This window comes from Pseudophryne corroboree, chromosome 2, assembly GCF_028390025.1.
Source record: "Pseudophryne corroboree isolate aPseCor3 chromosome 2, aPseCor3.hap2, whole genome shotgun sequence".
Lineage (NCBI taxonomy): Eukaryota > Metazoa > Chordata > Amphibia > Anura > Myobatrachidae > Pseudophryne > Pseudophryne corroboree.
This window is the reverse complement of record NC_086445.1, coordinates 841,498,238-841,511,545: the sequence shown is the minus strand read 5'-3', so window position 1 is coordinate 841,511,545 and position 13,308 is coordinate 841,498,238. Positions and strand designations below refer to the sequence as shown.

The 13,308-nt window shown below is 42.6% G+C and overlaps 1 protein-coding gene across 1 annotated transcript in view; it reads right to left on the bottom strand.

Moving 5' to 3' along the window:
- Positions 1–13,308, bottom strand: part of PHEX (phosphate regulating endopeptidase X-linked) — a 433,913-nt gene that overhangs the window by 42,407 nt on the left and 378,198 nt on the right. Inside the window, exon 13 of the mRNA XM_063955773.1 lies at positions 1,035–1,112. Coding sequence (XP_063811843.1) covers positions 1,035–1,112 — 78 coding nt within the window. The remainder of the gene's footprint in view (positions 1–1,034; positions 1,113–13,308) is intronic.

Here is a 13,308-nt window from a genome sequence, read left to right as displayed (position 1 = left end):
GAGCGGAAGATTGAGCAACCCCCACCCCTACCGCTGGTGGATGGGTAGGAGCCCCGTGCATTGCTGTGCCTAGGGGCCTACACTGCTGTTAAGATGGCCCTGCCTGTTAGCCTAGGTACACATTATACAATTATCTGGCAGAAAATCTGCCAGATTTAGCTGGTTGGAATGAAAATTTGGTAATTGATGAGAGCAAATGGCAATCGACCATTTGCTCCCAAAAACTGCAAAATGCAAAAACAGTCGTTCATCCAAGTTGGTTAAATTTGTGTTTAATCAATTTGTATAAACAACAGGTTTTGTTAGTTTTCCATTGTTTGAGAGCAAATGGTCGATTGTCATTTGCTCTCATCCATTACCAGATTTTCATTCCAATCAGATAGATCTGGCAGATTATCTGCCAGATAATTGTATAGTGTGTACCTAGCTTTACTGAAATGCCTACAGAATCAGCTTTGTGCACTCATGTCAGGACACGCTCCCAAAGATGTCAGAGGAGATTAACTTTTTAACAGAGCAATAACCTTAAAATACTTCAGATCTGATCATTTCAATATTGGGGTTTAGTGGCTCTTAAAGTCCATATAGAGTATGACTAATTGCTTAAGAATGATTATTGCATTTGTTTTTATTGGTTAATTACACCAAATCCTAATAGATGGGTTGATGTATGTATCAAGCTGTGAAAACAGTGGTGAAGTGGACCAGTGGAGAAGATGCCCATAGCAACCAATCACCAACCAATGATTTATCTATCATTTTATAAAATGTATTTGGTAAATGCTACCTCATTGCTGATTGGTTACTATGGGCAACTTCTCCACTCTTTTCATTGCTTGAAACATGAATCTCCCAGTTTCTTATTTGATTACTATTTGATTTACTTTTAGACACTTTTATATTACCAAATACAATACTACCATTGCACTGCGCAGTTGTTCAGATTGCAGGAAGTCTGGACTCTTGTCAAGTAAAAGAAATTATAAATTGTTCATCTGCAAGTACATTGTATATAACTGACTGTAAAGACTCACAGATTTAATCTCTTCGCTTATGTATGTTTCATTCATTATAAATTCTGGGTATCCCACTTTTGCCATGACAGATTTTGCCTGAAAAACAAGAAAGATTAACTATAAAAATGCTTTCACATGGAATGGTATACATATTTACTATAATAATTAGGGTGAGACACGAGGAGCAGAGTTGTCAAATGAACAGTCTACTATGGGAAGATAGAATTGTTCGAAAGAGAATGAAATGATGAAGCTACTTATGATAAAACACAATAGATGGATCAGGATGTTTCAGGGTCATTCCATGAAATAAACAACACAATACATGAAAATTCAATTTTACATACCGCTAACATTTTTAGTATATTTATGATGCTAAAAGATCATAGTATATTGTGTCATAATTGAAAATCACTATATTTATCATGCATTTATTTCCCGCATGTGTGAACACTGAACCTATATGGAGGTTGCTGAAGTGGATTCAAGAACACTAATTTCCACATATTTTCTAAACATATTTTATATGTTCATCACCAGATTAAATATTTTCTACATCTTTACAGTTAGTCAGGAAGATACTGTAAACAGTCCTACATTTATCAATTCACTTGGATGATACAGGTTTGAGTAATTTGTATCAGAGCCCTCTGACTGGGGACAATAATGTAACGTGAGTCACATTCATATGTAACAGGAGTCACATCACAACAATGATTTTAAGTATAGTTTGGTTAGTATTCAGTATTTTGTTTGTGTGATAATCATAGGTTTAGGGTCTTATAAGTGTATAGTATAATAGTTATATTGTAAAAATAATTAGGAGAGCAGGTTTAAATAAATATATAAGTCCCCTCAGTGTTGTAACGTGAGTCACGCATATAAACAGTAAAATGTAACTACTAAGAATGTACATTTTATTCTGATTCTAAGCATTAATTATGACTACCTACCACATATATTATTGTTACATTTTTACAATGTTGAATTTCAGCTTCATTTCTGTGTGGTGCATTTAAGCTTCTAAAAATGAACATGAAATGAAACATAAGTCACGTGGAATAACCCTTCAGTGAATTTAGGTGATGAAGACTTTGCATGTTTATATTTGTTTATTTTATACCAGTTATTCACTGATCATATTAGTCACACAGAGCGTTTAGCTTATTAAATCATCTTAAAGACTCAGTAATGTGGCCCAATATATGAAGGACACTTATTAGTATATGGCTAAAATCAATTTGAATAAAATGTATCTGTAAGATTCTAACATCGGGGGTCATTCAGAACTGATCGCATGCTAGTTTTTTCGCTGCGTTGTAATCAGGTCAGAACTGCGCATGCGTATGCACCGCAATGTGCAGGCGCGTTGTACAAGTACGAAGAATTGTACGAAGATTGTACGAAGAATCCGTTCGCACAGCCGATCGCAAGGAGATTGACAGGAAGAAGGCGTTTGTGGGTGTCAACTGACCGTTTTCTCGGAGTGTTTGGAGAAACGCAGGCGTGTCCAAGCATTTGCAGAGTGGGTGTCTGACGTCAATTCCGGCCCCGGACAGGCTGAATTGATCACAGCCGCTGAGTAAGTTCTGGACTACTCAGAAACTGCACAAAACTTTTTTGTACCCTCCCGCTGCACATGCGATCGCACACTTGCAAAGCGAAAATACACTCCCTTATGGGCGGCGACTATCTGCTCGCAGCAGCACAAAAAAAAACCCTAGCGAGTGATCAGGTCTGAATGACCCCCAAAGCACTAACTTTTCTCCTTACTAGGAAGGGGCTGTGCTCTAATATATGCAACTGAGATACTGTAGGTTTGGTTATGCTGATCTCCCACAAATGTTTTGCTTTGTCACTTTACATTCCCACTCCATGTGTTAATTTCATCCTCACTAAACTTTGGGGCTCATATAACAAGTTTTAGCTACTTAAAACTTGTCGTGTATGATAAATGGTGCACCAGCCAATCAGCTCCTCACTTTTAAAAATGACAGTTGGGAGCTGATTGTCTGGGGCACAATTTATCATATGCAATGAGTCAGAGGTGCTTTAAGAGAGGAGGTGGCCCGTGTGCAGGCTATGATAGGGCCCCCTCCTCTTCATGCAGTAGACTTGTGCCAGAGTCTACTACGCATGCACTGGTCTCCAGAAACATGGCGCCTGTACCGCGTTCCTGGGGACATTTCTATTACGCATTGCGAATCACTGGAAATGTCCACATCAGCTATTTTCTGAGTGATATTTGTCACTCTGCAGCAAGCACCGGGCCACCAGAGTGGTGAGTATAGTTACATAGGTGCAGGGTGTGAAGTGTATGGTCTCCCCCTGGACCCAGTAGCCCGTGTTCTCTGCACACCTTGCACCCATTATTGATATGCCAGTGCAACAAATTTTAAATACTGTAGCTAAAACTCATTGATAAATGGGCTCCTTTATTTATAACAGATTTCACAGTTCAGTACAGAGTAAAACAAATGACATATAGGGAAAAGTTTCAACAAAATAAAGAGTGCATGAATTCAGTAAAGACAAAATGAAGCATAGGCTATACAGACAAGATTTGCATAATGATGATAAGGAAACATTATAATTAAGCAGATAAAAAAATGAATGGATGCAGTTTAGTCCAAATCACAGGCAGAATAATATGGCATAAAACATAGCAGACAGGCCTGACAGACGCAAGCAGTACAGTTCCGTAGAACAAAATGATGGATGGATACATTGCAACCAAATCGCATGTCAAACAGAATTATTTAATCATATGTCATCACGGGTCATAAAAGAACCAGAGGGCCTGATACAGAGATGTGCTCAAATGGATTCACAGCTGCAAATTTGTACACACAGGCTGTACAAAAATGTGTATTGAGACGCCCATGTACAGCTATGCAAATGCCAACGGCTGTGTACAAAGACACAGCATCTGTCACAGAATAGTCAATCATCAAATCTCTTAGCAGCTATGGTCGCACAACATGGCCGCAGGAAGTAAGACGTCAGAGCAATTGCATTTGCATTAAACATGCCCGGAAAACGTTCTCAGCACAGCTGCATTTTTAGCACCACTCCCCATTTTCTCCCCCAAACTGTCCCTGACTGTCAATCATTTTGCAAATAAATCATCTCTGTTACAGCCATGTAAAGCCATGGAGAAACACGCAGAAACGCCTGATAATCACTCAACTGCAAAAATACTGGGTTTGCATAGATCTCTGAATCAGGCTCAGAAAGTTGGTAGACAACGGAAAATGGGGGTAGGTGACCCAGCCCATGACAGTTTACTGTCTAGATTAGAAGGGGGGCTCAGAGACAATAGATAAGTGGGTTTAGCAATTCATATGGGAAAGTAAGGAAAGGGAGGCTAAGCAGCCAGGAGAGATCCCTGCAGGGGCTTAGATGGTGCAGAGCCCAATGAGTTGTCAGGGCCACATAACTGAAGACATGGTTTCATGGACATACTCATCTGCAGCTCCTCAGATTTATTAGGCAATCTGTCAGTCTAATGGTCTAATCTGTATTTAAGTTGTTTCTCACCCAGCCTTGCTTCATCTAATTCAGCTTTGTAATTTATGTAATTTAAAGGTTCAGTTGCTTTTTAATAAAGATCTCATAAATGAAGCGTGTGGGGGGGGGGGGGGGGGGAGAGGGAGATTAGCTACATTCAACAATGTCTCCTCAGCTGATGCAGTCTTGCTTAAATGCAGCATTCCATTTAAGAAACCTGCCTTGGCTATTAACAGATTCATGGCAAGCCATTTTTACATCTGTTGACACATTATTATTATTATTGTTATAATTATAATTATAATTATTACATTTTACTTATAAGGCGCCACAAGGACGGTACAGGGAGACAAAACTTAGCATTACAGTAAATAAATAACAAATAGAGTACAGGTAACAAAGAGCACCACAATTCTCAAGACATAATACAGCTAAGATGTAAGTAGTGAGGGAGTGATCATCGAACTACTAGGGCTGGTGGCCATCGATGGAGATGAGCCTTTACCAGCAGGAGAAAAAGCGGGTATAGTTGGTCGCTGAGTAGGGGAGAGCTGCTAGTGAAATGTGTCGAGAAGAGGGCTTAGATAACAAGAGGAAAGAGGGCCCTGCTCATAAGAGCTAACAATCTAGTGGGAAGGGTCGACAGACAGAAGACATGAGGTGCAAGCAAGTGGGACGTAGCCTGATGGCAGTGTGTAAGCAAAGCTGAGATGTTCAAGGCATGAGGCAGGGGGATGGAGGAGCAGCCTCAGGACTCGGTTATGCGTCGGGAGGGTATGCTTTGATGAATAGGTGGGTTTTTAGTGCCCGTTTGAAGCTTTGCAAGGTCAGGGAGAGTCTAATGGAGCGGGGGAGTGCATTCCACTGAAGGGGTGCAGCATGGTTATAGTCTTGAACTCGAGCATGGGAAGCAGTGACCAAGGTGGTGGAGAGGCGACGGTCATTGGTCAACCGTAGGGGGCGGGAGGGAGTATGCAGGGAGAGGAGGTTGGAGATATAGGGAGCAGTGGAATTAGAGATGGCCTTGTATGTGAGGGTGAGGAGTTTGAAGAGGATTCTGTAGGGGAATGGGAGCCAGCATAGAGTTTGTCAAAGGGGAGTGGCAGATGTGGAGCAGCGGGAGAGGAAGACAAGCCTGCCTGCAGAGTTCAGGACAGATTGGAGGGGAGCAAGATGGGAGCAAGCGAGGCCAGTGAGAACATTGCAGTAGTCGAGTCGTGAGATGACCAGTGAGTGGATGATAAGTTTAGCTGCACTCTGGGAGAGAAATGGCCTGATGCGAGCAATGTTGTATAGCTGGAACCAATAGGATTGTGCCAGAGCTTGGATGTGGGGTAAAAAAGGAGAGGGAGGAGTCAAGAGTGACGTCCAAGCAGCAGAGTTGGGGAACGGGGGAGATGGTGGTGTTGTCAACAGTGATATAAATATTGGTAGGGGGTGTTGCTCTGGATGGGGGAAAGATGATGAATTCAGTTTTGTCCATGTTGAGCTTTAGAGAGTGCTCAGACATCCAGGAGGAGATTGCAGAGAGGCAGCTGGAAACCTGAGAGAGGACAGAGGGGGAAAGATCAGGAGAGGAGAGATAGAGTTGTGTGTCATCAGCATAGAGGTGGTATTGAAGGCCAAAGGAGTTAATGAGCGCACCCGGGGAGGAGGTATACAGGGAGAACAGAATGGGGCCAAAAACAGAACCCTGAGGGACACCAACAGGAAGGATGGAAGGGTGGAAGTGGTGCCGGAGGCAGACACAGAGAAGGAGCGGTTAGTGAGGTAAGAAGAGAACCAGTCAAGGACAGTGCTAGAGAGGCCAGTGTTTTGGAGTGTGCGGAGGAGGGGATGATCCACAGTGTCAAAGGCAGCAGAGAGGTCCACATCCACATCAGTCAACCCCCTGATTACTGAAAACTTCCTTCTTCATAGAACACATGCGATAGGAATAAGAACAGGAACATTGGCATTACAGTAACAGTAAATAAATTCAGAAGTTATATAAAAACTATAACACTGTGATTGCACTTTACTATATATCCTGTCTAATATTGGTCAAGTAAATGCAGCATAAAACTACTGTATGCTTTACTAGCAACACTATATTTATTTTATGTACAAAAGGTAAATCAGCCCTTTTTTTTTTAAACAATCAGTGCTTAAAAATATATCATATAGTTAACACGCTGTAGTGCAGATGCATTAACATGGAGAAGGGATAAAGAAGTGATAAACCAGTGATAGGCACAAGGTGATAACGCACCAGCCAATCATTACGGATTTGAAAAATGACAGTTAGGAGCTGATTGGCTGGTGCATTGTCACCTTTTACTTATCACTGCTTTATCCCTTCTTTATCCCTTCTCCAGGCTTAATACATCTGCCCCATTGGTTAAATGGCTTACTGTACTTTTTATTTTTACCCTTACAGTAGGTGGGCTTTATAAAAAAAAATATATATATATTCTGTATCTATTTGGGACTATTTATCAAGCAGATTGGCCTCTTAAATCATGAAAACAGCATAATTATTCGTGCAATTTACCAATGACTGAATGCATTATGCTGTTAATATTGTGAATGTCGACATGATAACCGTCGACAAGATAAACCAAATCCTGCCATCCCCAGACTGTGATCTTGAGCACATTAGCAAGTTTGGCCCTGTTAGCTAGCACATCTTCTGGCAGAGTTGGGCCTGGTAAACACAAGAATTACATGTTCCTGGACTATCTGCTGGCCGATGCGCCGATATATATATGTCTAGCTGTGCATACACACTGCATGGTGCAGCATGGCATTATACACAATATCATTTTACACAATATCAACCAGAAGATATCGTGTACGTCCAGTGTACGGAAATATATTAATAGGCCCCTCGGTCTTTAACCACTTGCCTGGCATAGTCGCACTTTTTGCAATCACACGAGCAAATGCATTATATAATCTGCAACCAGTCAGATACACATTGTGGGCATCTGTAGGACGAGAAGCTCCCCGTAGCTGCTGATCTCAGAGGGACCTTCCGTTCCCTATGCTTCCCTGTATCCTCCCCAGTGTCTGCCATGCTGTCAATCACTGCTGATTGGTCAGCACAACAGGACCCCACCAAGCAGCTGCTGACATTAGCGGACACTGGGGAAATGTAACATCACCCCCATCCAACCCCCACCCCAGTGTGTACCTGGTGGCTCCTCAGATGAACACCCACTGGGAAAATTAAAATCACAATGGTCACAACGTTACTGATGTCCCTAATGTTCCAATGATTGAAAAACTGATTTCTTTTACAAATGTTAAAAACAAATTATTATTATTATTTTTTATTTATTTTTATAAAATCATTTTGAATAAGTTTACATATATGTTCTTCACCTACAGTAAATTACTCATAAAACAAAACCCGATAATTTCGGGGGGGGGGGGGGGGGGGGGGGTTGGGGGGGGGGGATTGTCAGTTAAGTGGTTAAATTTGTTTGATATAATTCAGTTTGAAAATATTATCTAGTGGTAACACTACTGTACAGCCAAACAGACATAAGGATCACCTCTCATAAATCCATATTCATTTTGGAAATATAGTAAGTTTTTAATAATCTATCATAATGAATATGAGTAAAAAAATAAAAAAACTGTAGCCAGTAATGCATTTGTAACATTTCGGAGTAAGAGAACAGAGAAGCACTTATCTTAATGGATGACACCTTGGCAAGGATGGTTGTTCCAAAAAACCATACTGTATGTCCATTAAAAAGTGATTGTTAACGGTTATTACTGAACAGTGTCACCACATTCACAGACTAAGGGGGTTTGTATCTGAAAGATCACTGCTATAAGCAGAACTTTCTTGTCATCCATTGTGAATCATTAAACAAGGAGAGCTACTCATTAATTCATTATTGCTCTGTAAAGTCAGTATAGTACTTAAAATCACACCACAAACACTGTCTTATACAATCATTTTTAAGTCATAGACCATAGTGTTTCATAAAGAAAAAATGTGGTCAAGCTTCTAAAAACAGCAATTTTTCTGAGGTTTACCACAATACCACAACTCTCAACATGACCTATACCAGGAGGGACAAAATGCTCTGTTCCTGAGCTTCCCTCTTAATTAGTGTTGAAGCACTATTCTTAAAAATTAACGAGTTCGACACAGAGCATTTTGTCCCTCCTGGAATGGGTCATGTTGGGAGGTAAGCAATATATGGTATCCAGATGGTAGGAGGATAGTAATAAAGTTGACAGTCAATAGGTTGACCATTATTAGTCGCCATGGGAAAAAGGTTGACAGTAACAATGTCGATGTGGGACAGATTGACACATGAAAAGGTCGACATGAGTTTTTTACAGATTTTAATTTTTTTTTACTTTTTTATACTTTACCATCCACGTGGACTACAATTGGGAATAGTAAGCTGCAGCAGCATGGCAAGTGAAGCGAGCTATACAAGGGGATGTGGTGCACTAATTTGGGATCCTGATTATGAAAACAACACCAAAAACATAAAAAAGAACCTTATGTCGACCTTTTCACATGTCAACCTTTTTTTACTGTGTCAACCTTTTTCCATTGTTGAGCTTGTCTATGTCGACCAATAGTGGTCGATCTATTGACTGTGGACATTATCCAGGTCAACCCATTGATCCATAACAGCAATATATATGGCTCCTGATATGTATTGTAATGTTCCACAGAAGATATCAGAAACATTCGCTACAGATTGCTGACACAGTAAGCCCCATAGAACACTACGGGACTGCAATATCCCTATATGAATCAAGTTCTGGAAAACTTAACTTTCTGGAGCTTTTGCCCAATAGGCCACACCATCTAGACGACATTGCCTATAGAAGCTTATGGGTTCCTTTGTGTCCCAGTGAGTCCTAATGAGTCCGATGTGTGGCTGACGGGCGCACATGTACAATAGTACTCCCAGGTCACAGACCAGGGAGTCAGTACTATATCAGAAGAGCTGTCCTGTGGGGTAAGTATTCATGTATACAACCCTGCTTAGGAAAAAAACCCATTACTCTTTACAAATATTATTTGGAGATTCCTTTATTGTGACATTCTATCACCTGCTATAACTTTACATTTTACGGTACTTTTTTCCTGTTGTGTACCATATGAGGCTGGATGACTCCATTGTACCTACTGTCTGTCCCCCCCCGGAGGGTTCCTATCACAATGAAAGACAAAATCATTGAAGAGATCCACAGAATTACTCAATTGGGTGTCATTGCCCCATAGAGGAAGCAACACAGTGGGTGGCCGCCATGGTGGCCGCATCAAAAAAGGAAGGGACTGTACGTCTTTGTATTGATCCAGTACACTTGAACAAAGCACTGCTGCGTCCATATAACCCTCTCCGCACAATCAATCAAGTGATTGCTGACATGCCAGGTGCCACAGTTTTCAGTACCCTGGATGCAAAGTACGGATTCTGGCAAATCCCTTTGGACAGAGCTTTGTCCCTGCTCACCGCTTTCATGACCCCGATAGGGTGGTATGTCTTCCTTCACATGCCCTATGGAATCTCTATGGGCAGTGAGGAAGTCCAGCGCTGCATGGAGCAACTGTTTTCAGGCTATCCCTGTGAAATCATCGTCAATGACATCCTGGTATGGGGCCGCACCAAGGAAAAACACGACCAGCAACTGCACCAGGTACTTGAACGGGCCCGTGCTTTGAACCTCAAGCTCAACTCAGACAAAGGCAAGTTTAGAGTTACAGAAGTGGCGTACATGGGTCACGTGCTCACTAGTCAAGGCGTCAAACCAGATCCTAATAAAATCACTGCCATCCAGCAAATGCCGGCTGACCAACAGGCACTGCAGCGCTTCCTGGGGATGACCAACTACCTGTCTAAATTTGTTCCGCAATACAGTGAAACCACGGCAACTTTGCAGCAGCTACTCCACCAGGACTCAGAATGGTGTTGGATGGATGCACACACAGCTGCTGTTGATCGATTGAAGACCATGCTGACAAATCCACCCGTCCTGCAATACTTCAATGTGCATGATCCGGTAGTCCTTTCTGCCTATGCTTCACAGAGTGTTCTAGGGGCCATGTGCCTCCAACACCACAGACCGGTGGCTTTTGCTTCCAGGGCTCTCACTGACACTGAAACCAGGTATGCCCAAATTGAGAAAGAACTTGGCACTGGTGTTCGCCTGCAACTATTTCCATGGCTTCATCTATGGCCATCCTGTCACAGTAGAAACCAACCATCAGCCTCTCATCACCATACTGAAGAAGCCCATCCACTCTGCTTCTTCCCGTATTCAGGGCAAGATGCTCAAGCTGCAGCGGTACAATCTGGATGTCCTATATAAGCAAGGCAAAGAAATGTACATTACTCATGCTCTGTCTCGAGCCTTCCTTTCGAATACTGACATGAACGCTGCTGAGGATGACTATGAGGCCATGGCTGTGGAGGTGCTCCCTACCAAGTGGAAGAGCTGCGTGCTTCTACACTTGCGGATGATTTTTGGCAGCGTCTCTCTGCTGTAATTCTCAACGGATGGCCATCCTCTTTCAAGGAACTGCTGCACTGCCTTCGCTCCTTCTACTGTATGAGAGATGAGCTCACCATGTCTGATGGTGTCATCCTGCGGGGTCATCGCTTCATGATTCTGGCTGCCCTTCAGACATTCTACACCCAGCAGATGCACCAGGGCTATCCCAGCATGGAGGCTACCAAGCGTAGGGCCCATGAAACCACATTCTGGCCCTCCATGTGTGGTGACATTGACCGTGCTGTCTCGTTTTGTGCACCCAGCAATGCCTTGCGTCCACATCTGCCATGGGAGCCCAGGCTGCTCCATGACATTCCTGATCTTCTGTGGTCTATTATTTTGGCTGATCTATTCGAATGGAGGGGGAAGGAGTGCCTGGTACTAGTTGACTCCTATGGGATGGTTCAAGATAAGCTACTTGCCACAAGTCAAATGGTCATTGCAAAGCTGAAGAGACACTTTGCAGCACATGGCATCCCACAGCAGCTGATCACTGATAATGCCATGCAATTCAAGGGTAGAGAGTTCAAGAACTTTGCGAATACATGGGACTTCCAGCACATCACTAGTAGTCCACACTACCCACAGTCAAATGAATTGGCAGAGCATGCAGTCTGCTCTGCAAAGCACCTAATGGAGAAGTGTGCACGAGATGGATCGGACATATACTTGGCACTGTTAAACTTGAGAAACACTCCCCGAGATGGACTTCCATCCCCTGCACATTGCCTATTAGCATGGCGCACCCGCACAGGCATTCCAATGGCAAAGCAGCTCCTGCAACCCAGAGTAGAGCCACAGGTACGGGAGAACATCAGCAAGCGCAGAATGGCAGAAATGGCAGCCAAAGCTTCTTATGACAAATCAGCACACCGCCTGCCACCACTGTCTCCAGGCCAGCCTGTCCGCATGCAAACCGAGCACGGATTTGACAGAATGGCAGTGGTTCAGCATCCTGTAAGTCATCCAAATATCTACGTGGTAAGGTCTGATAATGCCCTCTATGAACGCAACTGCCGCCATCTGTTAACTGTACCTGAAGAAAGCTCTACACAGCCTGACTCATCAGTTTCTACCACAGCTGCAACCAATGTCAGTGATGATTCGCATTGCATGGACAGTCCTTCCTCAGAGACCACTTCTAAAGTAATAGAGCCCTTTGGTGTCACAGCGGACATGCCTATAGATTCACAGTGTACCATTAACAGATCGGGCCGTGTGACCAAACGTAACCCAAAGTTCCAAGACTTTATTGTATAATGTCTTTACTTTTGTTCACGCCTAACATTATCACATTGCTGCGTTTGTTTCAACTATGTTCTGCATCCTTCCAGTTTGAAAGGGGGGATGTAAATGCATGCTGTGCATCATGGGAGATGATGTCATGCCGAGGTGACTCACTTCCTGTTTGTCTCCTGTTACTTCCACTTGGTGTCTGGCTCATGCAGAGTAAAAAAAACATAGTAACATAGTATCTAAGGTTGAAAAAAGACAATTGTCCATCGAGTTCAACCTATTTGTGGTCTCCTATGCACGATTATTTTGTATAAAATTTTGACTGAAGTTGATGACTGCCGTTACGTTTTACCCCTCTTTTTTATAATAACCATAGTGCGTGACTGTGCCCCGTAACCCTGGATATCCTTATCCATTAGGAATTTATCTAACCCATTCTTAAAGGTGTTGACTGAGTTGGCCATTACAACTCCCTCAGGCAGGGAATTCCAAACACGTGTCGTCCTTACCGTAAAAAAGCCTTTACGCCATATTGTGCGGAATCTCCTCTCCTCTAACCTGAGCGAGTGTCCACAAGTTCTCTGTGTTGATCTAACCAAAAACAGGTCCTGCGCAAGATCTGTATATTGTCCCCTTATATATTTGTAAATGTTGATCATGTCCCCTCTTAATCTCCTCTTTTCCAGTGTAAACATGCCTAGTCTTGCAAGCCTTTCCTCGTATTGCAGCGTCTTCATACCCTTAATTAGTTTAGTCGCCCGCCTCTGAACCTTTTCTAGCTCCAGGATATCCTTTTTGTAGTAAGGTGCCCAGAATTGTACACAGTATTCAAGGTGTGGCCTCACAAGTGATTTATATAACGGGAGTATAATACTCTCGTCCCTAGCATCAATTCCCCATTTTATGCATGCTAATATCTTATTAGCCTTCTTTGCTGCAGTCCTACTTTGGGTACTACTGCTTAGTTTGCTATCTATGAGGACACCTAAGTCCTTTTCCAGTAGAGAATCCCCTAATTTTACCCCATTTA